At 41.8% G+C, this 26,109-nt stretch overlaps 1 protein-coding gene across 1 annotated transcript in view; it reads right to left on the bottom strand.

Annotated features, from left to right (window-relative positions):
* Positions 1-3,847: 3,847 nt before the first annotated feature.
* The window catches only part of oser1 (oxidative stress responsive serine-rich 1), a 38,209-nt gene continuing 15,947 nt past the window's right edge, over positions 3,848-26,109 (bottom strand). Inside the window, exons 2-4 of the mRNA XM_073062155.1 lie at positions 13,082-13,191; positions 11,490-11,609; positions 3,848-7,794 (exon numbers count right to left, since the gene is read on the bottom strand). Coding sequence (XP_072918256.1) covers positions 7,092-7,794; positions 11,490-11,609; positions 13,082-13,161 — 903 coding nt within the window. The 5' untranslated portion in view covers positions 13,162-13,191 and the 3' untranslated portion in view covers positions 3,848-7,091. The remainder of the gene's footprint in view (positions 7,795-11,489; positions 11,610-13,081; positions 13,192-26,109) is intronic.

Genomic DNA, 26,109 nt, shown 5'->3' with positions numbered 1-26,109 from the left:
AACAACCATTCCTCCTTACAAAATTGCTCAAGCTGTGCCAAGTTAGTTGGCGAGCAGTGGTGGGTAGCAATCTTGTCAGAGATGTTCAATCAGGCTAAAGTCAGGACTCTGACTGGGCCACTCGAGTACAATACTCTACTTCACTTGAAGACACTCCATGGTGGTTTTAGCAGTGTGCTTTGGGTTGTTGTCCTGCTGAAAGCCAAACTTCCTTCTCATTTTAAGCTTTCTGGCAGAGGCTAGCAGGTTTTTATCCAGGATCTCTCTGGAGATAGCAGTATTCACCTTCCCATCAATCCTGACCAGATTCCCAGTCCCTGCTGCTGAAAAGCATTTCCATTGCATGATTCTACATCCATCTGTAGCATATTTTACAGTAAAGATGGTGTTACCCAGCTGATATGCAGTATTTGATTTATGCCATATGTACCACTTAGAGTCAAGGGCAAAAAGTTCCACTTTGGTCTCATCCAACCACACTACCCTCTTCCACATCTTTCATGAGCAACACTTTGAAAAGTCTTGACACACAGGATTATGCTTTTTTTGTTGCTAGGGCTTCTTCCTTGGCTCTCTTCAATTAAAAAAACCCCTTTATGTGCAAGGCCTCGGTAATTGTGGAGCCATGAAGTTCATCTCCAGTTGCAGTCACTGACTTCTGCAGCTCTTTCAAAGTGACTACTGGCATCACAGTAGCCTCTCATACAAGTGCCATTCTTCTCCAGCAACCAAGTTTAGAGGGTAGCCTGACTCAGGCAGTGTAACTGTGGTTTCACATTTTTCCACAATGAGCTCCAGGATATGTTCAGTGCCTTTGAGATGGTCTTGAACCCTTCCCCAGATATGTGCTTTGCTATTATCATTTCCTTGACTGTTCCATTTCATGTCTTCATTTTGGCTTGGTCTGCTGAAAATCTACCAACTTTACACAGAGAGGGGGTATTTACATATTCTTACGAATTCATTGAAAACAGATGATCCTCCAGTTTTCTACATCAACAAATTGGGTACATCAGTAAGGTAATATATTGCTACCTAGACAAGTTAGTGTAGTAAATACAAAGGGGATGAATACTTTTTCAAGGCACTGTAAATACAAAACTCAGGAGTCCTGTATTTTTTTGGTAGCATTTTCTTAATTTGCTCCCTCTGTTCTTGCTGAACTCTTATTTTGCCCAGTCCCAATGACCTGCAACCAATCCCATCCATTCCAATTTCTCTTAAATTTTGCAATTGTACCTGCATCCACTACTTCCACTGTCAGCTCACTCTATACTTGCACTACAGCCTAAGTTAAGTTCTTTCTCATGTTCCCCTTAAACATTTTGCCTTTCATCTTTAACCTACTCTCATGCAACCTGAGTGGAAAAAGCCTGCTTCTAATTATCCATTTATACCCCCCCCCCCCCCCCGCAATTTTGTATCTTACTGCCCATTATCGCCACTGGTGTTTAGGGCAGCAATGAAGGCCACTCAAATGTAGAAGGATTCTTCGTTGCTGTTTCCATAACAATTTTGTTTTACCAATCAGGGTTGTTAGCCCTGAGCTGAACACTTGAACCTGGAACACTGTTAGTCTGGTCTCTACCCTTTGGCAGACCACAGTATGTGTGCTTGCAACACTGTGTGTCAGAGTGGTCAGCAGCACTGAGGCTCCACAGAGGACTGTCCTGTCTCCTTTTCTCTTCACCATCTACACCTCGGACTTCAACTACAACACAGAGTCTTGCCATCTTCAGAAGTTTTCTGATGACTCTGCCATAGTTGGATGCATCAGCAAGGGAGATGAGGCGGAGTACAGGGCTACGGTGGGAAACTTTGTCACATGGTGCGAGCAGAATCATCTGCAGCTTAATGTGAAAAAGACTAAGGAGCTGGTGGTGGACCTGAGGAGGGCTAAGGCACCGGTGACCCCTGTTTCCATCCAAGGGGTCAGTGTGGACATGGTGGAGGATTACAAATACCTGGGGATATGAATGGACAATAAACTGGACTGGTCAAAGAACACTGAGGCTGTCTACAAGAAGGGTCAGAGCCATCTCTATTTCCTGAGGAGACTGAGGTCCTTTAACATTTGCCGGACGATGCTGAGGATGTTCTACAAGGCTGTGGTGACCAGTGCTATCATGTTTGCTGTTGTGTGCTGGGGCAGCAGGCTGAGGGTAGCAGACACCAACAGAATCAACAAACTCATTCGTAAGGCCAGTGATGTTGTGGGAGTGGAACTGGACTCTCTGACAGTGGTGTCTGAAAAGAGGATGCTGTCCAAGTTGCATGCCATCTTGGACAATGACTCCCATCCACTCCATAATGTACTGGTTAGGCACAGGAGTACATTCAGCCAGAGATTCATTCCACCGAGATGTAACACTGAGCGGCACAGGAAGTCATTCCTGCCTGTGGCTATCAAACTTTACAACTCCTCCCTCGGAGTGTCAGACACCCTGAGCCAATAGGCTGGTCCTGGACTTATTTCCACTTGGCATGATTAACTTATTATTATTTAATTATTTATGGTTTTATATTGCTATATTTCTTCACTATTCTTGGTTGGTGCAGCTGTAACGAAACCCAATTTCCCTCGGGATCAATAAAGTATGTCTGTCTGTCTGTTGACCTATTTGGCATGGGTGACCCTACCAAGAGATAAAACATAAAGCCCTTACCTCAACCAACGTAACTCTTCAGGTCACTGAGCCATACAAGCCTCCAAATCTTGACAAGGCTGTGGTCCACTTGGAGGATAATTTTGTATATCTCTACCAAATCTCCCCTCATTCTCCTATACTCCAGAGAATAAAGACTTTTAAAAAAATGTTCTATCAACAATGCAATTTAACCGCAGTACAAAGACACAGTAATCAATTACCTATTTACATGTGACTTTATTGGAAAGAACATTGCAGGTTTTGATGGATAAAATACTCTCTGCATGTGAACACAGATTTAGTATGAGAATCTGTTAACATTCAAAATAGGGTCCGACGATCTTCGTAGAATTCTGGCACGTCCAATTACCCGTTTAAAACTAAAAATCTGGACAATACACCGATGTAATGTGATCCTATTTGTCAAACAGTTCAGAATGGTACAATACATACATGCAGCTATCGTCTTATTTATTTATTGAGATACACAGCGCAGAACAGGCCTTTCTGACCCAATGAGCCACATTGCCTAGCAACCCACCTATTTAACCCTAGCCTAATCACAGGACAATTTACAATAACCAATTAACCTACAGTATGTCTTTGGACAGTGGGAGGAAAAACGGAGCACTCGGACGAAAGGACATATAAACTTCTTACAGAGGACGCCAGAAATGAACTCCGAACTCTGCCCCGAGCTATAATAGTGTCACGCTACTGTTGCGCAGATTTTCTCATGTGGTCAGTGGTTTTCACACCATTAACCTGCCTCAATATCCTATCTGCATTTAATAAAAAAAATAAGATTGAATTAATATTTCTCCACTCATTTTGGCATCTATCTCAACAACCTTCCCAACACCAATTTTAAACAAGATATCCACTCAGCACATCGTGGTTGAGAGGTTACATGCTCAATGCTTGGTGTGGCAGTAGGATCCAAACACCTCTAGAGGCAAGCTCGTAGATAGCTAATGCAGGCTCTAGCTCAGGCATGGAATGGGAACCATCAGAAATATTAAACAGCTCATTGTACAGCAAGCACCTCTTTACCGTTATATGAAATGAGAATTTACCTTGAAATCTGCACGTCAATGTACAAGTTTGTATGCAATGTTGAAATGGAGAGGGCTGAGGAATTTAATGACATAACTCACAATAATCCCCAAACATTTAACAATAAGCAGCAAACTTCATAATTCAGGAAACATTACACGCTTTAATGTGGATGTCACAATGCATCGATAGTTACTGCAAGGTTCAGTGAATACATCAGTTCCTAACACTGGTTATGAGCATCACTGCAGTTTCATTTTTGCAAGATCTGTTGTTTTCAGCATTCTTGTTCAAACACAATTTCTGGCATCTACCAAAATAAACAAGTCATGCATACGCAAATGGCATTACCCAGGGATGGAACTGACTGGCATCAAACTGCAACATATTTTATTAATGCAATAACATTTGAAAACATACAGGAAGGAGGGGGTGCAATGAATCACAGGATTAGGTAACATACATCTTTGAACAGCTATATTTCACTTTAGCTGTGATATATTGCAAAACCGGCGGTATTGTTATTCAAAAATAAACCCTCTTTCCATTCCAGATTGATATCCAATTGTGTTTGAAGTCAAACGGCACCTTTCCCACCAGTCAAAATGTTTTATTTCCTGAATTTAGTTTAGTATAAATTTTGGCACAATTGTTAACATCATAGTGTTTATCATGCTGAGGTTTTACTTTTCATAAATAGTGGCTTCCAGACCAGAACAGAGCAATGCCATACATGTACAGGCCCAGCAGTCTATAACTTAAGAGATGGACTTGTACAAAGTTGCAAATATTTTAGCAACAAGCCAGTTTTTTATTTAGATCTTAAGAGAAGCTATATTATGGCTAACTCTAAACTACTCTTAGCAGATAATCAGAAATTATCCATTTCTGATTCAGTGCAGCTTGAAGTTGGCTTTGTAAGCAACATCCACTTCGCAAAACCAAATTAGAAAATATTAAACCTGCGTTGCCTCACATTTATTTTGAGAAATGCTTCACCTGTCGGGCAGCCAGTGCATCAAGAACCAAGGACTTTAGCAAACAGAAGCTCACATCTGACTACTGTTGCTAATTGGAATGAACTGTAGTTTTACTTCTAAGTTAGGTCTGGACTATGTGCATGCATTTTCTGCATCGCTGTATTTTGATGATATTCTGTATGGGTTTGTTGTCTTGTACGTGTGAGGACTGGACATCTAACTGCGGTGTCACAGAAGAAGGCAGGTGCGTCAGCTATGTGTTCTTGTATGTGACTGTTGGAAACGTGTTTTAGCACCTTGACCCCACAGTAATGCTGTTTTGTTTGGCTGTATTCTTGAGTATTCATGTATGGTTGAATGACAATTGAACTTGAATTGAAATGAATTTTAAGAAGTTTAATCTTAGAGCACATTCTAAATTCTGTTTTATTGATTCAAATTGATCTGAATTCTTTTTTGGTGTGCAAAAGAGGCTGTAAACATTATAAAGATATACAGAGTATTCATCCTACTTCAGAACTTCTAAAATTAATTTTGCTTTAGTCCTACCAAAACGACAACATTAATACTCAATGCACGTTATCTTCTGAAGTAAAGAAATCTGAAAGAGTTAAATGCAACAAATATGGCACAACTTGTAATCCAAAAGAGCTCTTGGACAAGACTGGAGAAAATTTTTTCCACCGCCTTAAGTCTCCCTTTCTCCAAAATAGATTAAGCTAATTCAGATTAGTTTTGTTCAACTATCTAATTCCTCTTCCACAAGTCTGGTCAATAATTAACTGTAGGTGAATTCCCAATTCTGTATAAACCCACAAGCACAACACACTTAAAAACCCAGGGCCATTTTCTACACTTCCTGGTTAAGATAGTTTACCTTAATGGACCAAGAGTGGATTGTACACTTGAATTTTATTAGTCAGCTACCCTGAGGACTTAGTGAGCTATTGAAGTAAACAACTATTTGAAACTTTTCCAAGAAAGAACATAGGAGGGCACAAATTAGTATGGGTTACAGGGATCAGGTAACTCCAAGTCACAGCACCTAGCTAGAGTAAATCAACGGGCGGAGTTCCAACTCAAAGGTCAACTAGTTGTTAAAATACATAAAGCACAAAAGAGCTGGAACTATTCAAACCAAAGAGATTCTGCAAATGCTAGAAATCCAGAGCAACATACACACCCACACAAAATACTGGAAGAACTCAGCAGGTCAGAAAGCATCAACGGAGAGGAAAAAACTGTTGACATTTTGGGGCCAAGACCCTTCATCAGGACTTACGATGAAAGGTCTCGGCCTGAAAAGACAGTTTATTTCTGTCCATAGATACTGCCTGGCCTGCTGAGTTCCTCCAGCATTTTGTGTGAGTGTGTGTTGCATGGGAAAAGTTCAGCAAATCAGACTGAATCTGCGAAGGGAGAAATCTCTCCAAATACTACTTGGCCTTTGGTCATTTCCACCATCTGCAGCTTGTTTCTGTATCATTTAATGACTAACGTTAATAGTTTAATGGTCTCTTCAAAATGGATTGGTATCTTAATAATTAGAGCTGTGTACAAAGTAATTCTAAAGTAGCCAGTTGTGCCAAATAAGATTATCATCTGCTTCCAAAATTCAATTCTACTGTAGTCCATAGGGCTGATTTTTTTTTTGGATTAAGGGTACTATGTTAGGCCACTAGTGTTTCTACTCATGGCATAGGGTGAGTTTCTACCTTTTGGTCTTTAATCTTGTTCACGGTGCTGGTGATCCACTACTGAAGACAAAGTGTATCTCGGAGTGTAAAGCAATGCACCATCATATCCCACTCCACTCAGGAGAAAAGTACAAAGCTTGAATGGCACTAAAGTTTATACTGACAAGAGAATGTGTTAGAAATGGCTGTCACACTCAAAGTTCCCTTGGTAGTACTAAGTTTAAATTACATGGCAACACAGCTTTAACATTCCAACCAGGGGCTTGTTAAGACTATTTTCCATTACAGTTCACCAGTTGCAAGCAGTCAAAGATCTACCCTACAGTCTCTTTCAAACCTTCCATACCTTGTGTGCAAAAAATAAAACAACTTCTTCTGCTGAAGTAGTGCGAATGCAAGAAATTTTGCTGATTAATTTGATTGCTGACTTTATTATGTAAACAATTAACTTTGGACATTTTAGCTTGTGTCCTAAACACACACATTAGACCAATGGCTTTATGCTTTCACGAGACACTCGTGAAGGCTCCAAACTACCTCAAGGGGCCCAAAAAAGCGGGAGAAAAAGTAATTACTTTATAAGTCAAATCAAAACAAAAATTAGTTCTTGCATAATTCATCTAAGCCAGTATTCCTTCCAACTTTTGCTTTTTCCACACCAGTCACATTAGTTTGAAAATAAGTCAGCCATGGAGGATGCAATTCTTCGTTTAAGTGTACATCATTTCAGCCATATGTGACATTTTTTTGGGGATGTACAAGTAATATTCCATGTATCCCGAAAGGTCTTCGATGGTGATATCTTCCACAAATGCCCGGGCCTCCTCAGAGCAAGACCGTGGTGAGCCCGTGGCCCCAGAGCCCGGCTGAGTTCTTCGGCAAGGTGACGTGTGCCGGCCAGCCTCGGCTGCGTCCCTCTCACACTCTGATATGACGCTGCGGAGCCCAGTGAAGGAGTATACTTCGACGTCTTGCCACCGCTTGCAGCGGCATTCGTTCCCCTGCAAGCAGCGGCACGGGTCGGTCTGATGAAGCTGCGACAGAGACTGGAAGTCGGACGTGGGTTTGGACTCCTGGCTCGTCTCCAGCGCCTGCTTAGGAGGCTCGGAGCGAGGGTCAGTGCATGATTTGGTGCCATTTACGCCAGCAGATTCTCCCGAAGACTCCAGTGAGAAGACACTAGGAACTTTAGCGCCAAACACAGCTTCAGGCTGCCCGACCTTGCAGCACTCTTTGGGAGGCTGGACGGCAAGGCCCTGGTAAGGCTCTGCTTGCTTGCTGTGTTTTGCCTGAGAACTGGCAGCAGGTGCTATCGAACTGCAATATGTAAATTTAGGAGGATGAAGAATTGGTGATTTGGAACGTCTTCTCCGCTGTGTCCTGATAGTACCACGTGGCGGCTTTCTGGAGGAGCTGTACATGGACAAGGGCAGAGAAAAACTGTTAACACCTGTCATAAATGTCACCTTTCAACTGCAACACACTGGAATCCACGTGACGCACTTTAATTTTGTCACTGCCGAGTGACTAGACTCTGAAAACTCACACCCATTCCTCAATCATACTTTATTTACTGCGCACAGGGAGAAACAGCACAGCCTCTATCACCACACTCTGAAGTCTGAACGAGGAAATTCTTTTTTTTATGAACAGAATTGACTAGCTGGATACAGATGCTGACCAACCAGTAACCTTGTGCATGTTCAAATTCCTTGTCTGTATGATCAATCACTTATCACATCACAGATATTAATAGACAATGGAATCGGGAACAGAAATCTCTAGCACATCACAGGCCCTTCAGTCCACAATGTTGTGCCGACCACGTAAACTACTTTAGAAACTGCTTAAAATTTCTCTACCACATAGCCCTCTGTTTTTCTAAGCTCCATGTACCTATCTAAGAGACTCTTAAAAGACCCTATTGTATCTGCTTTCACCACCACCGCCAGCAGTGCATTCCACGCACCTATCACTGTATGTCAAAAACTTACCCCTGACATCCCCTTGGTACCCATTTGCAAGCACCTTAAAACTATGCCCCCTCATGTTAGCCATTTCAGCCCTGGGAAAAAGCCTTTGGCTATCCAAACGATCAATCCCCCTCATCATCTTATACACCTCTATCAGGTCACGTCTCATCCTCCATCGCTCCAAGGAGAAAAGGCCAAGTTCACTCAACCTATTCTCTTAAGGTATGCCCTCCAATCTAGGGAACATTCTTGTAAATTTCCGCTGCGTTCACTCTCTATAGTATCCACATCTTTCCCGTAGTGAGGTGACCAGAACTGAACACTGTACTCCAAGTGGAATCTGACCAAGGTCTTATATAGCTGTAACACTACCTCACGGCTCTTTAACTCAAGCCCACAGTTGATGAATGTCTTCTTAACAACACTGTCAACCTGTACAACAGCTTTGAGTGTCTTATGGACACAGACCCCAAGATCTCTTAGATCCTCCACATTGTCAAGAGTCTTACCATTAACATTATACTCTGTCTTCAAATTTGACCTACCAAAGTGAACCTCTTCACACTTATCTGGGTTGAAATCCATCTACCACTACTCAGCCCAGTTCTGCATCCTATCGATGTCCCGCTGTAACCTCTGACAACCCTCCAGACTATCCACGACACACCCAACCTTTGCGTCATCAGCAAACTTACTAACCCACCCTTCTACTTCTTCATCCAGGTCAGTTACAAAAAAATCACAAAGAGGAGGGGTCCCAGAACAGATCACTGTGGAACACCACTGGTCACCTACCTCTATGCAGAATACAATCCATCAACAACCACCCTTTGCCTTCTGTGGACAAGCCAATTCTGGATCCACAAAGCAAGGTTGCCTTGCCCTTACTTTCTGAAGGAGCCTTAGCAAATGCCTTTCTGAAATCCATAACACTACATCCATTGTTCTACCTTAATCAATGTGTTTTACATCTTCAAAGAATTAAATCAGGCTTGTATGGCACAACCTGCACTTGACAAAGCCATGACTATGCTTAATCAGATTATGTCTCTCCAAATGCTCACAAATCCTGCTTCTCTGCATTAAAGGCCAATAATACTTCAGAATTAGTAAAGTAACTGATTAATAGTAAGTGTCACTCTAGAATGTTTGCATTTTTATTTCGTCTCTGTTTGCCAAACAGCTCTGGTCCACTGCTGTGCAAAGGGAAGCTATGTTCTTCAAAGAACTTTCTTGCCTAGACTGACTGCAGCCTGTCTGTAAACCACCTTGCCTGGATACTATCTCATCCCTCACCTTGCTGCAACTTCCATAATTTGTGAACGGATTGTGGAGGGAAGAAGGGGCCACGGACTGCCGTGGAGGCCAAGTCATTGGATATATTTAAAGAGCATGTTGATAGTTTCTGGATGAGTAAGGAGGCCAAAGGTTACAGAGAAAAGGCAGGAGAATTTTATTTATTTTAATTTAGAGACACAGTATAAAACAGGCCCTTCTGGCGCAATGAGCCGTACCGCCCAACAATCCCTGATTTAATCCAAGCCTAATTACAGGACAATTTCCAATGACCAATTACCTTACTATGCCTTTAGACTGTGTGAGGAAACTGGAGCATGCAGAGGAAACCCGAGCTGGAATATTGCTGCACTAACTCCTACACTGCCGTGGCCCCCATGTTATGGGTGAATGGGGTCGAGAGGGAAAATAAATGATTATGTGACGTGTTGTACAACATGGGTGATCACCGTCTTATCCAAGACCATGATTGTTCTCAACAAATTTTCCTGCAGTGTCTTTACAAGACGGGTGAGCTCAGTTATTATCAATACTCTTCAGAGATTGTCTGCCTGGTGTCAGTGGTCACATAACCAGGACTTCTGATCTGCACCGGCTGCTCAGATGACCTGCTCCCATGGCTTCATGTGACTCTGATCAGAGGGTAAGCAGGTGCTACACTTTCCCCAAGGGTGACCTTCAGGCTAGTGGAGGGAAGGAACACCTTACACATCCTTTGGTAGAGAAGCAGCTCCACCCTGCCATCCTTAGGACCATCACATGTACACTGGAAAGGGTTATTCAAGTTATCTTGATCTTCACATGTGGAAGAAATGATCTGCATGTCAAGGATTCCCATATAACTTAGGAATCAGGACATCCATACAACAAAGAGTAGGATTAGTCACAGGGTTTAAATCTCAGGGCAAATACTCACTTTATCAGTTGCTCATTAATCATTAATGAGTATTAATCATGGCCCTTGTGGCTAAAGGGATCAGGGGGTACGGAGAGAAAGCAGGTACAGGGTTCTGAGTTGGATGATCAGCCATGATCATACTGAATGGCGTTGCAGGCTTGAAGGGCCAAATGGCCTACTCCTGCATCTATTTTCTATGTTTCTATGTTTCTAATGGCAAGGAATCAATGATAACCTACATCGGAAAAGAAAGACTTTAAACTTGCAATGACATCAAATAAAATCTCTGCACAGACATTGATGTGCTGGAATAAACTTGGAGGGGATAGTTGGGAAGAGGTAGGGGAGAGTCACTTTGAAAGCAAGGTCAAAAGTTTGATGTTTTCAGACAACCTTTGGTGTCAGTAAAATGTGGTGCAGCGTAAGAAATTCTGTATAAAGCCCAAGTTCTGCCTATGCTTCATTGTTCTTCTATAATCTTAAGAAAGGCCAGTACTCTGAGCACAGTTTGATCTGGACCAGGATTCCAATGAAGTATAACTATGAATAACAATGAAGAATAACTATGAAAACTATTGCCTTACAACTATATATAAACACAGGAATTTCTGCAGATGCTGGAAATCCAGAGTAACACAGAAAATGCTGGAGGAACTCAGCAGGTCAGGCAACATTGATGGAAATGAATAAACAGTTGACATTTCAGGCCAAGATCTGCTGAGTTCCTCCAGCATTTTCTGTGTATCTTACTACAAACTGATTAAACTGATTTTTCCCCCTTTCTCCATCCCTCACCAGAAGTCCAAGATAGCTTGCTGTCCCTTCCAGTCAGTAATGAAACCATTATTTTGTGTATTGTTGTATGATGCAACTATAGAGTAAAGTCTGTTTAGACTGATGGATACAATCTTCAGAACCAACGCCAAGTGTCAGTTGCTTACCCATGCCAGCTTTCTTTGGAAGAACACACTGTCCTGGGTTTAGGTCCGTCAGTGCTGCCTCGCAGTGATGTCCTCGAAGTAGCTGTTTCAGTGTTTATGTGGACAGATGCAGGTGCAGCACTGCAAACAAAAAGCAATAATTTTCTCATGTGCCCAAACCGTCCAATCCAAAGTGTTGTACATGACCACTCTGATCACAAGCACTGAACGGGAATGAAACAGATCAACTACCTCAGCCCACCCACCCCACCAAGTAAAGAGGATAAAGGTGATCGCCACTATTCCAACTCCCAAGGGTTGGAGCCAAGCATGATGTCTGTCAAAATCACAGCTCAGACTTACTTCCAATCACTTTTGGGAGTTGTTTGGTGTGTCCAGAAATCAGGTCCAGAGCCAGCCTGTCCTGCAGCTGGAAGTGTGTGTGTGCGTGTGCGTGCGTGCGTGTGTGTGTGCGCGCGCGCACATGTGTGGGAAGGGTCTTGTTTTGCTCTTGTTGTTGCTGCTTGTGTTTGCTCTGTAAAACATCAAGGGCACGCTATATTGGCACCAGAATATTTGATGACATTTGCAGGCTGCCCCCAGCACATCCTTGGGTATGTTGGTTGTTAACACAGATGACACATTTCACTGCATGATAACGTGTACATGTAATAAATTCTGAATCTGAATATACACCATAAAAAATTCCTAACAAGAAACATAAATGAGACCCACTATTTCAAGAATAAAACTTGAAATGAACTGAAGTAACATCAAATTATCAGTTTCATTGGATTGCTACTGACTTGTAATCTTTCAATATTTTTCCTCAGCACGAATTAATAGATCTCGAAAGCAACAACGTCAATGCTATACCAAATAACTGACTGATAAGTGAGATAACAAAATGCTTTATTATTGCCAACTTGCAATAATGCTCTTATAATAGCCTTGTATTGGATCTGATATGATCTTGGCCTTTCCTCTGCCAACTGTTGGCCCCACAATTTTGGCAAGCATTCAGAATCCACTTTAGTCAGCTCCACACTGAGGTCCCTCACCATCTGGGATATGCCCTCTTCTCATTTCTACCATCAGGGAAGAGGTATGGGAGCCTGAAGAACCACAGTCAGGGACTCAGAAAAAGCTTCTTCCCTCCCGCATCAAACTACTGAATGGCCCATGAATTCAGGCACCCTACCGCATTAGTCCTTTTTATCCCAACTATTTATTTTGTCACTTCTAGTAAATATAAACATGAAATTCTACAGATGCTAGAAATCTAAAGCAATGCAAAATTCTGGAGGAACTCAGCAGGTCAGGCAGCATGTATAGAGAGTAAGTAACAGTTGACATTTCAAGCCAACACCTATAATCAGTAACTATCTCCTTTTGCACTGTACTGCTGCCACAAAACAATAAATTTCACGTCATGAGCTGATGATGATAAACCTGATTCTAAAGTGCTGTAAGCTAGATTTGGGCTCTCTCAGAACCAATGTTTGCCCTGAAGGGCTGGAAATGCAAAGCTGATATCCATATGCACATTCCCATGTCTTCCCCCCCACCCCCCCCACCACCCTACTACTGACTAAATGGTTGTCCAAACCTACCGTTCAGAGTCCACTTTAAGTTTTTTGAATGCCATCTGCAGGCTCTCCTCATCTTCACCACCTTTCCCCTCGGATTCCATGTTGGGGAAAACAGCCTAACTAGATGTTATCTGTAACAGAGATCACAAAGTGAGTTTGAAGGTCTATGTTTGGAAAGCTTTGGAGTTTCAAAATTCATCCTAAAGCTACACAGATTGTACTATCACAAAGCCCTGCAGTCCTACAAACTCCAGAAATTCTGATCCATTAAACCTGCTCTCATGATTCCCAGTTACTCCAAACTTTAACATCATGCCGATTTCCTGTATTGTTACCCCGTCCTTTCTCTTTCCCACCCACCTTAATCACTTTAGAATATTTTGAAAACACTCAGCAGGTCAGGCAGCATCTACAGAGAGAGAAACAGTTAGTACTTCAGGTGCCTCTTAAAGTCCAACCCTATGTCCCCGTCATGAGAGGTGGAAAGGGCAAGGCTGGGCAAAAGGGCTTTGGTGAAATGTATGGGTCAATCCCTTGTACGGTGGATACAACAGATCACTGAACTCCAACCAAACCATTGACTTTGCATGGTGGAGACGGGAGGCCATCAATAGCCTCTGCTCCACTGGGAGCTAAGGACCCAAGAAGATGAATATTTCAGGTAGCTAACACCAACCAGTCTTTCATCCACCCCTTTAAATCATCTTTGAAACCTTTTGGTGATGCTTTTAGCCATTACTCTTAGCTTTCATGAGAATAGTTACAGTATTTCTTTACCCTTGATCACCAAGCAAAAAGCTATTGAGCAAATCTGAAATGAAAAAGCTTATGATGCTACTTGAAGTTTTAGTGCCATCATGTGGTCAATAAAACAAACACCAGCACCAAATTTTCTGCTCATAAACCAGATAATGTTCCTTAAAGTTTACCTTTAATTGTTACACGTACATTGATCATCAAAACATAATGAAATTTGCTGTTTGTGTCAACCACCAACAGTCTGAGGAGGTGCCCACAGGTGTCAACATAACATGTTCACGACTCACTAATGCTAACCTGTACGTCTTTTGAATGTGGGAAGACAGCAGCACCTGGAGGAAACCCACAGTTTTCCAACAAGCACAATCACTCCAGCATAAACGTTCTTGTATAATGACTCTATTTAAAGCTACAATCCCTCCCTCCATTAAGTACCTTTGACTATAATAACTAAACTGCTTACATTAAAGAGCAAAGTTGAAGGGGAGAGTGAAAGTAGAGGGGAGTTGAGACCACTACACGACGAAGAAGTTGGAGGTGGTAACTGCACTAGTGTTTGAGGAGAGATGAACGTTGAAATAAAAAGCTAGTTGCAGTTCTTCCACTGATGGTGAAACAGAGTGAGAGGAAAATTGCTTGGTTCGGCAACTACTCCCCCCAAGACTACAAAAGACTCTGGAGTTGTGGACACAGGCCAACACCAACAAAACTAGTCTCATCTCCATGGCACATGGATCAGCTTCTTTTTAAGATTTGTACTTTTTAATAAAACTCATGCATTTTTTAAAAACAGTATATGGTGGTTCATCCCCACTCACTGGCAGAAAGCAGTACAGCAGCTAAACTAACAGTTTACCACCTCACTCACTGGCTAAGTATTATCACTTGGTCAATGTTCGAATTATGTAGCCAATTAGCTAGTTTATTCCCATCTAAGAAATTTCTTGTATCTTATCTATAGAAGTGATAGACTTTTTTCCCCAGAGGCGTTATCTTTATTCCTTTTATCTTTACATTCATTCGTTTCTCAGCTCTTTTAATTTTTTAAATTTCATTGAAATACAGTGCAGAGTGGGCCCTTGCCTCACTTCCCAGCAATCCCTGATTTAATCCTATCCTAATCATGGGCTCATTTCCAATGACCAATGTTTGGAATGGAGGAGGAGAGTGGAGCACCCGGAGGGAACACCACACGGTCACAGGGAGAACATACAACTCTTTATAGGCAGTGGCGGGAATTACTCAGTTTATTTAATATCTGTATGTTTGCACTGTCGGCAGAATTAAGGCTGCTTGTCATTCCTGACTCCTGGAAGGACCCCAAGGATCAAAAAATAAACAAAGATCCAGAGATTTACCACTGAACATTGACGCGTGTAACAATACACCAATTTTATCAGTCAGAAAAATACAGTAGTGAATAGGGCAACATGACAGATGAGAAACGAAGATACTGGAGATTTAGCCAAGGTTATAAAAGATCAGGTCAATGGGCAACCTTCACCTTGGAAATGGCAAAGAGGGGGATCTGAATCAGAATCAGGTTTATTATCACTGACATAAGTTGTGAAAATTGTTGTTTTGTGGCAGCAATATTGTGTACATACATCTACTGATGCCTCTGGACACACCTTCAGTGATGTTCCTGGAATCATCAGGTGTTTTGGGTCTTTCAACATCATACACCCTCCTCCAGGTGACCCAGCCGGGGCCGATCAGACCCCAGCTTGTGTCCAGATGGCTAGCTACACATGACTCCATGGCTCCCCTCTCTTGAGCCACAGCCATCTTGAGGCCCTCTCTGCCACATCGGTGTATACTGCGGATGGCTCTCCTCTTCCTCTCTCCCTCGATGCCCAAATTGCTGAAGGCTCTGGCAATATATATTTTAAATTAAACAGGCAATAGAGTCATAGAGAAGTATAGCATAGGAACAGACCCTTTGGCCCATCTAGTCCATGCCAAAACTACTTAAACAGCCTACTCCCATCAACCTGCACTCGGACCATGGCCCTCCATATCCCTACCATCCACGCACCTATCCAAACTTCACTTAAACGTCAAAATCGAGCTCCTTTGCACCACTTGTACTGGCAGCTCATTCCACACTCACTCAGTGAAGACATTTCCCCTCAAGTTCCCCTTAAATTTATCACCTTTCACCTGTGACCTCTTGTAGTCCCACCCAACCTCAGTGGAAAAAGTCAGCTTGCATTTACCCTATCTACGTTCCTCTATAGTAACAATTACAAAATACATATATTAAGAAGTAGTGGAAAAATAAAGCAGAATAGTGAGGTAGAGCTCAAGGATGAGAGAGGCTAGCTATACTGAAGCTCGTGAAGTACCTAAAACAATGAAGGCACAGGTAATAAGGCAGGGCAAGTCTGGTGTCTAAAGTTCAGAACTGAAAAGAAGATGCCACAGATTATCCATATGGGTTCAAAGACTGAGTGAGAGCAGATCGAATGCCACTAATTCTGAACTACAAAACATTCTCATTCATCCAAGACGGCTTACGCCAGGGGTTCTCAACCTGGGGTCCATGGCATAAAAAAGGTTGGGAACCCCTGATTTAAGCAAAGTGAACATGACAATATCAGATGTTACTTGACTGCAGGTGGAGAAAACAAAACCTGGCCTTATTATGAAGAGGGCGGTGTGTGAGGACCAGAGTCACAGAGAAAGCTTGAATGGGTTAGGACTTTATTCCCTGGACTGTAAAATGAGGGAAGATTTTACAGAGATATATAAAATTATGAGGGGTATAGATAGGGTAAACTTTTTCCACTGAGGCAGGTGAGACTAGAATTAGAGGTCATAAGTTAAGGCTGAAAGGTGAAACAATTAAGAAGAATCTGAGGTGGAACTTCTTCACTCAGAGGATGATGCCAGTCTGGAAACAGCTGCCAGCAAAAGTGGTGGCTGTGCGTTCAATTTCAACATTTAAGACCATCAAATCTGCATCATAGCTTGATCATGGCCGATTTATTATCCTTCTCAACCCCATTTTCCGTCCTTTCCCCTGTAATCTTTACTAATCACCCTCCACTTTAAATATACCCAATGACTGGGTCACCACAACCATCTGTGGCAATGAGTTCCACAGATTCATCACATTCTGACTGGAGGGAGCAAAGTTAAGATGGCGCTAAACAGCGACTCCTTTGCTTGCACCTTCGGAAACAGCTCTATTTCCATCTTTACTATCTCTATTTTTCCCTTTCAGGGTTCTTTTGAAGACCCTGACCTGGATTCTTTGTGGGAATGGGACTGGTTCTCGGGGTTTCAGGACTGGCCGTTGTTTGGTACGCCAAGGGTTCGGCCTGAGAGTCCGGCTCTGATTTGGAAGCCTAAGATCTCGGGGCTCTGCAGACGGGCAGACTGAGTCGGTGTCACGGCAGGAGACCCAAGTGTCATTGGGGGAGTTGGAAAATCGACTGCTGTGTGCCCAAAAACACAGGATCTTTGAGATCTTTGGGAACAGAGCTCAAAAAAGCAATATAACGGACTTTTAACATCGTAAATCAGCGAGTTGTTTGTTATGTCTCCCTGCTCACTGGGAAAAACGGAGACACCCCCTTCTCCCTTACTAGGGAGAGAGCCTGTGGTATGTCAAATGCCATGTGAAATGCAAAGTCTTTGGGGTAACTGCAAGTCTGTATCTTTGTTACTGCTTTGCTCATGCTTGAGTACGTGGTGGTGGGTGCTGATGATTTTTTTTTGCTGGTGGGGGAGGGGAGACCTTTGCTTGCTGCCACTTACGTGCAGGAAGGTGGGACGCTGGGGGGGACTTTCGGATTCTTATGTTTAACTGTCGTTCATTCTTTGGGGCACTCCTCTGTTTTTGTGGATGTTTGCGAAGAAAAACCATTTCAGGATGTATGTTGTATACATTTCTCTGACAGTAAATTGGACCTTTGAACCTTTGAATTAATTTCTCCTCATCTCCGTTCTAAAGAGACGTCTACCTTTTCTGAAACTGGGCCCTCTGATCTTAGACTCTCCCACTATTGGAAACTACTCACAATGCTCCAAGTGTGGTCTGACCAATGCCTTATATAAGACGAGAAGCTAGACTGGACTGCCAACACAGATGCCTTGTGCAGGAAGGCACAGAGTCGACTGTACTTCCTTAGAAGGTTGGCGTCATTCAATGTCTGTAGTGAGATGCTGAAGATGTTCTATAGGTCAGTTGTGGAGAGCGCCCTCTTCTTTGTGGTGGCGTGTTGGGGAGGAAGCATTAAGAAGAGGGACGCCTCACGTCTTAATAAGCTGGTAAGGAAGGCGGGCTCTGTCGTGGGCAAAGTACTGGAGAGTTTAACATCGGTAGCTGAGCGAAGGGCGCTGAGTAGGCTACGGTCAATTATGGATAACTCTGAACATCCTCTACATAGCACCATCCAGAGACAGAGAAGCAGTTTCAGCGACAGGTTACTATCGATACAATGCTCCTCAGACAGGATGAAGAGGTCAATACTCCCCAATGCCATTAGGCTTTACAATTCTACCGCCAGGACTTAAGAACTTTTTAAAAGCTATTATTAATGCTTTTTGAGATAGTGATTTAGATGCATATCATATTTTTTACTGAGTTAAGTATTGTATGTAATTAGTTTTGCTACAACAAGTGTATGGGACATTGGAAAAAAAGTTGAATTTCCCCATGGGGATGAATAAAGTATCTATCTATCTATCTATAATCTCAGCATTACATCGTTGGTTTTATATTCCATCCCTCTTGAAAAAAATGCTAACATTGCAATTTTCTTCTTTACTACCATCTTCATTTGCAGCTAACCTTAGCTAGCGAATCCAGTTTCAGACATTAAAATCTTGCATATGTGCAGTTAAGTGCCGACCCCAGGTTCTTGCCTAGTCTCAGACCAATGCACATCAGTCTCACAATCTTACTGCAATTCCCTTGCATTATATGGGAAAATATCAGATTCTCATTTAAATGAATGGCAATTTCCTACCTGTATATGAAGGAATTAAAGAGGCAAGCATTAAGACACATTAAAGCTTTTGTTATTTGTAGTTCAACACTATTTTAATGTAGGAAATATTTTTACATGTTGAAATATATAAGCTTCAACCGTAGCTTTGTCTCCTGCCCAATCCATCATGATTATTTACCTGAGATTGCTTATCAACAAGACTTTATCACCAAGTTTATAAGGAGTCTGTATTTTCTCCCTATGACCTTGTGGATTTCCTCTTACACTCTAAATATGTTTGGGTTAGGGTTAGTGAGTTATAGACATGCTAGGTTGGTGCTGGAAGCATAGTGACATGTGTAGGCTTTCCCAGCACACTGTGTTGGTCGTTGATGCAAACAACGTATTTTACTATATTTTGTGTACATGTGACAAATAAAGCTTATCTTAATCTTAGGAAATCTAAATTTAGAGCTCAGGGTTACTTATTCACAATGGAACTGAGAAATTTGGTTAGACGGAGGCGAATCATCTGAATTCCTTTTCCTCGAAGGGTTGATAGAATTCGAAAATATCCACATATTTAGCCAAAGAGCTAACAAAGCCACCAATATTTGTCATCAGCAAGCTTGCTAACCAACCTATTATGTTTTCATCTAAATCATTTATAAATAATCACAGAGGTCCCACTATAGATCACTGTCCTATTCTGTGTCGTACAGGAACTCCAAATTAAGTTACTTCCTATGAAACAGACGATTACAGATGGGACAAGTACTGTCAACCGGTTGAGCCCAAGTAAAGCTGACATCACTGCCGTGCACCCACAAAGATGAATTCTTTGCAGATTTCACTTTTCAGAAGGTGCTGACTTTACACCCCAAGAGAGTGCAGCGAGAGAGGAAGATTTCCCCGAGCCTCTTTCTAACCAATATTTAACTGAGTACTGATGGATGATATCATCATTATGTGTCATGCCGTAACGTGGGCGATCATGACTGTTCCTGGCAAATTTTTCTACAGAAGTCTGCCTGGCATCAGTGGTCACATAACCAGGAAATGATATCAGTTGCTCATATGACCATCCGCCTCCTGCTCCCATGGCTTCACGTGACCCTGATCAGGGGACTAAGCAGGTACCCAAGGGTAACCTGCAGGCTAGCAGAGGGAAGGAGTACCTCACACCTCTTTTGGAAGCAACGCATCTCCAACCCACCACCACTGGTTCCCCTATCGAGCGTGGTCAGAACCAGTATCATCAAGGGTTCCTGTCACCATGGCCATCCCTTTTTCTGGCTACCTACTGAGACAATCACGTCTTCCACATCCCCTTCTCAGTAATACTGGTATGTTCTCAAACCCATAATTCTACCTCTTCCATTGAAGATGGCAATATGTGTTTTTATGGCATTATCTTTGTTCACACTGTACACTGCATCATTGTTGTTCATGCGCTCATTGTATTTATCATTACCAAGTATGCTGTTTTTATAAAACACCAAGTAAACAAGAGGTTTCATTGCACCCTGGTACATATGACAATAAAATAATCTGATTACAGCACCCTAGGTGCTCAGCTGTACGGAATGGAAAAAAAAAGTCAGAGCAATTTCTTAGTATATGGAAGTTAATTTGGTTTTGATAAGGCGATATGGGTCATTCAAAGTCCAGTTTACTTACCTTTGTGATTAATTCCATTTCAGCTGGATGCACAGTAATGACTCTGCCTTACTTGACCCCAATTTGAAACAGGATCGAATCCAAGGTAGCTTATCAATTTTATCAATTAGGGCTGAAACTCGCTCGTCATTTGGCAATCAGAATCATTATTGCTTTCTGAGAAAAGGATAGCTCAATAAACAATACAAATCTTCATCCGGTTTCTGCTGTTAGTCTGGCAATAAAATAACCAATTGAACTCAGAAGGAAAAATATTCTAGTTTAAAAATTTAGCTACAATTTTGGTCTCATTCATTCTATAGGAAAGTGATAGGTCACTGGGAAACAAATTGTATGATCCATGCATAAAATTTGCAAGGTAAGGCACCCAGCTACACAGTACCTCACAAATGCAGTTTCAGAAAGAACTGAACAAAGGCTGAATCCAAAAGGTTCAAAGAGGGCCTCTACGGTGAAGGCCAGGCAGAAACCCATGTTGGGTTGGGGTCTGGCCCCTTCTGTCGGTGCTGCCTCCAGTATTTGCTCTGTGGGAGGCAAGCTGGATTGCGTTCATCTGCAGCTGACCCAGTGCAAGCTGAGGAACTGCTGCATGCTTATTCTTGCAGAAACATGGCTCAGGACAACATCCCATGCACCATCAGTCTTCAGGACATGCCAACTGGGACCTGACCTAAGATTATTTTTTTGAGACTATGTGTATGCACTATCATAACTATATGTGCTGCAGTCGACGGTATATACTGTGCTTTGTACATGGGCCCCAGAAGAACACTATTTCGTTTAGCTCTATACATGTATATGGTTGAATGACAATTAAACTTGAACAATGAGAATAGTCACATTAATCATTCTCCTCTCAAAGTCAAATGCGGTGGTATGCAGCTTTAAATCTACATGGCTGGTAATGAAACCCTACTAAATGATTATCTGAATAACATAGAAATCTACAGCACATTACAGGCCCTTCGGCCCACAACGCTGTGCCGAACTCATTCAGACTTATTCAGCTTAGTAAAAAGATACCTTAAACCAGGGGTTCCCAACCTGGGGTCCACAGACCCCTTGCTTAATGGTATTGGTTCAAGGCATAACAAAGGGTCGGAATCCCTGCCTTAAACTGCTTTACAAAGAGGAAGGATTATTAACGAGCAGGACAAAAAGGGAAAGGACACAAAGATGCTGCAAACATTGGAAGCAAGGTGAAGAGAATACCCTGCCCAAAGATGTACTGACCGGACCACACTACTTCCATATGCAAGGGTGCAGGTCCGATAAGTGAATGTCATTACCTAATGACCAACAGTCCCTGTCAACACTCCTGGTCTGAATAACCCTGAGCAAATATTCCTATTCAAACAAAGCTTTTCATAAAGTGTAAAACAAGTGAAACTCTTGTGTTTGTTTACTCAAAGCAATGGCTAGAAAAAAAGCCATCAATATCAAGATCTAAAACAGAACCAAAGACAGCCAAATCCCTAAGAATTCTGCCTGTTCACATAAAATCTCTCAACTTGCTGTTTTACCAAAAGATAAATCTGACTCAAAAACATATTTAATTTTAGAGATACAGCAGGGCAACAGGGCCTTCCAACCAAACAAATGCTCACCACCCAGTCACACAATTAACCTACTAACCCATACGAATGCGGGAGGAAACTGGGGCACCCAGACGAAAGCACCCGGTCACGAAGGAAGCATACAAAAATCATAGATAGCAGCAGGAATTTAACATAGGCCATTGGCTCTGTAATAGTACTAAACTAACCATTACACTGCCATTCCATCCCTGTGGAATTACCAAAGTACACACGTCACCAGATACAACCCTGAGAATTACTTACTTGTGGGCATACACAGTACACATAGTAGTGCAGCGGTTAGCATGACACTACTACTGCTCAGGGTGTCAAAATTCAGAGTTCAATCCCAGCATCCTCTTTATGGACTGGGCTGTATTCACTATTTTGTTTGTAGGATTTTCCGTTCAAGGGCATTGATGTTTCAAGGCCATGATGCAACCAGTCAACCTACTCTCCACCACACATGTATAGAAGTTTGTCAAAAGTTTTAGATATCATGCCAAATCCTTGCAAACTTCTAAGGAAGTAGAGGTGCCGCCATACTTTGCTGTGATGGCACTTTTGTGCTGGGTTCAGAACAGATCCTCTGAAATGATAACTCTTGAGAAATTTAAAGTTGCTGATCGATCCTCTCTACCTCTGATCCTCCAATGAGGACTGGCTCATGAACCTCTAGTTTCCTCCTCATGAAGTCAAAAATCAGGTCCTAGGTCTTGCTGACATTGAGTGAGAATTTGTTATTGTGGCATCACTCAGCCGGATTTTCAATCTCCCTCCTCCTATATGCTGGTTCATCATCACCTTTGATTCGGCCAACAGCAGTGGTGTCGTGAGCAAATTTGAATATGGCATTGGAGCTGAGCTTAACCTCACAGTTATAAGGATAAAGCAAGTAGAGCAGGTCACCACATTCTTCTTAGGCACCAGTCTAACTAAAGCCTGCTTGAAGTAGGAGGGTACCTCAGACTGTCAAAGCAAGAAGTTAGATATCTTGGTAAACACCAGCCAGTTGATCAGCACAGTCTTTAGTACTCGGCCAGATACCCCATCTGGGCCGGATGCTCTCTGTGTGTTCACCCTCCTGAAAGAAGCCCTCGCAGACTGAAATCACATCTCATCAGGGGCTGTGGGTGTTTGTGAAAGTTCCTCCATGTTTTGACTGTCAAAGCGAGCATAGAAGGCATTGAGCTCATCTGAGAGCAAAGCCTTGTTGTCACCTATGTCACTTGATTTCACTTAGTAAGAGGTAATAGCATTCAAGCTCTGCCACAGCTGTCAAATATCCTTCAGTGATTTAAGTTTGGTCCAGAATTACCACTTTGCACATAATACAGCTTTCCGGAGACTCAAAACACAAAGATTATCTAACAAAAAATATGCACAGCGTTTTCTCCGGTATGTCGTATTTAACATAAATCATGACCAATGTGTCGACATTTATTCTGCTTTAGGAAATGATGGCAAAATGTGCTCAGGGAATTGCACACATTCTCAAATAAATACACAAATGCATGATTGGAAGATAATTGCAACCAGCAACATAGGGGAAATTTGATCTGCACCTGGAAATTCCAGAGCATGGCAGATCAGAAATAGAAGTGACATTCTGGGGAAAAGCCCAAAATGAAGCAAGATAACATATAGGCTTTGCTTAGTAGTAATTACCAAGTTTTCTATTTCTGTTGCATCATTAATTTGGACAAGTTTCAAAATTAACTACAAAATAAATGACCATTCATTCTAATGGATCAGTACTTCACAATAAGTTTGGGTACAACTCCCAGTAGGATCTTTAACCTATTTCAGAAATGACATTAATTCACTCATAGGCAACACGAGTGAATCTGCAGATGCTGGAAATAAATAAAAACACAAAATGCTGGCAGAACTCAGCAGGCCAGACAGCATCTATGGGAGGAGGCAGTGACGACGTTTCAGGTGACTCCTGATGAAGGGTTTCGGCCCGAAACGTTGTCACTGCCTCCTCCCATAGATGCTGTCTGGCCTGCTGAGTTCTGCCAGCATTTTGTATTTTTATTAATTCATTCATTCACACTGAGTTGACCAGCAAACTGACAGCGATTTCAGAACAGACAAGCAATGAAATAAGCAGACAGGTTCTTTTAAGTGGGGGTGAAACACTTAATTTGTTATGCAGTGATAATAAATGCTGGGGAATTACCATCCAAATTGTGAAAGTGAAATTCATTCCCAAGCATACTACTAACAAATGGAATAATCGGTTATTAGCAACTAAGCATCACAGAAACGTCTCTGTAATAATCATAGTCAGTGTTGAGTCATCCAAAATATTGTGCTGAGAAAAAGATTGTCCATTTAATTTCTTTAGACACTATCATTACTCACTACATAACCAGATTATACAGTTCTGATGTAAGAATCGTTCAGCTAACACTCCTCATACAACACTCGTCAAACAACATCTTATATATCCAGTGGCTACATTTCATTAGGATTTTGAGGATAGTTTGTAAATCACCAAAGACTCTAGCAAATTTCTGCAGATGTACCCTGGAGGGCATTCTAAATGGTTGCACCACACAGGATTGGAAAAGGCTGCAGAGTTGTAAACTCAGCCAGCCCCGTCATAGCCATGAGCCTTCCTACCATCAAGGACGTCTTCAAAAAGGCAATACCTCAGAAAGGCAGCATCCATCCTCAGGTGAGACCCCCAATATCCAGGAAATACCCTCTTCTCATTCTACCATCAGAAGCTGTACAGGAACTTGAATACATACATGCTTAACATTTTAAAGACAGCTTCTTCCCCTCCACCATTAGATTTCTGAATGGACAATGAATTCAAAACACTACATCACTATTTTTGCTCTACTTATTTAATAATATATAGTCTTAAGCATGGTCTTATGATTCCAAACAATTGGTTTATTGATCATTATAGAATGTCTCTGGTGCTCCCCACTCCCTCCCTTTTCCCTACAATGATTCCCCTCTCCTTGCCCCCTTCCCACTCTCAGTCCACAATAGAGGTGCTTATCAGAATCAGGTTTATCATCACTCATATGTGTCATGAAATTTTGCAGCAATACATTGCAATATATAAAATTACTTTGCAAAAGGCTTAGGCACCCTAGCTATATATATGTGCCTAAGATCTTTGCAGAATACACACAAATACACACAGTATTGTAATTTATAGTATATTTTATGTATTGCATTATACTGCTGCCACAAAAAAACAACAAATTTCATGACACATTAGTGATAATAAACCTTATTCTGATTCTTAAGTAGTAAGTCGTTAAGAATCTGCAGAGGCAATAAAAGAAAGACCACGAAAATTAAACTTAATGCACAATGTCCCATTATTTTGCTCAATAAAAGGCTGCAATGATGACTTTATTACTCAATAAAGGTAAACATTCCTTTTCAATTTTACTAATAGCCATGCAATGACATCATTTTCCAATCATGCCCATTTCTTAATTCCTTTCATTCTGACAGCAAGTCCTACCTTTAAACAGTCATACAAACTGGAATTTCCCTCATTTAGTTCCCTGAAGCCATTGATCTCAATCTCTCTCTCGCTTTCATTTTCTATGAAGCTTTGTGAAACACTGCTCAGATTTACTTGCATGTGGAGAGGAAAAAGTAAATGCAGGAATGATTTGACATTCAAAAGCAAAGATCAGCTTTCGGAATGTGATCAGATTAAATTAAAATACATAATTATTCTATAACTGATGTTGCAGTTAATATTCCTACTTTGCTTCCTCTCAATCAAATTCCAGGTGGTGTATTTTGGGTCACCTGGAGAAAGCACTGCATTCGCAATGGCACGAGATTGACATTAATGGCACGATTACTGTGCCGCGCCAATGGCTTTTGGGACCACCTGGTAAAAGAAGCCATTGAAGCAAAACTACAGGAAAAGAATTTTAACAAAGGTGAAGATCGCACGCTTAAGAAAGAACTGGAATCCAATTGTAAACAAGGTGGGAGAGAAGAAACCTGATAGGATGAGGACTAACCTATCAGGAGGGGTGGACAACAAGAAACCAAATACCACCGGACTAGACGTGCCCAAGCATCATCCCTGATGAAGATG

Source organism: Hemitrygon akajei, chromosome 11 (genome assembly GCF_048418815.1).
Source record: "Hemitrygon akajei chromosome 11, sHemAka1.3, whole genome shotgun sequence".
NCBI lineage: Eukaryota > Metazoa > Chordata > Chondrichthyes > Myliobatiformes > Dasyatidae > Hemitrygon > Hemitrygon akajei.
This window is presented reverse-complemented; position numbering and strand designations above follow the sequence as displayed.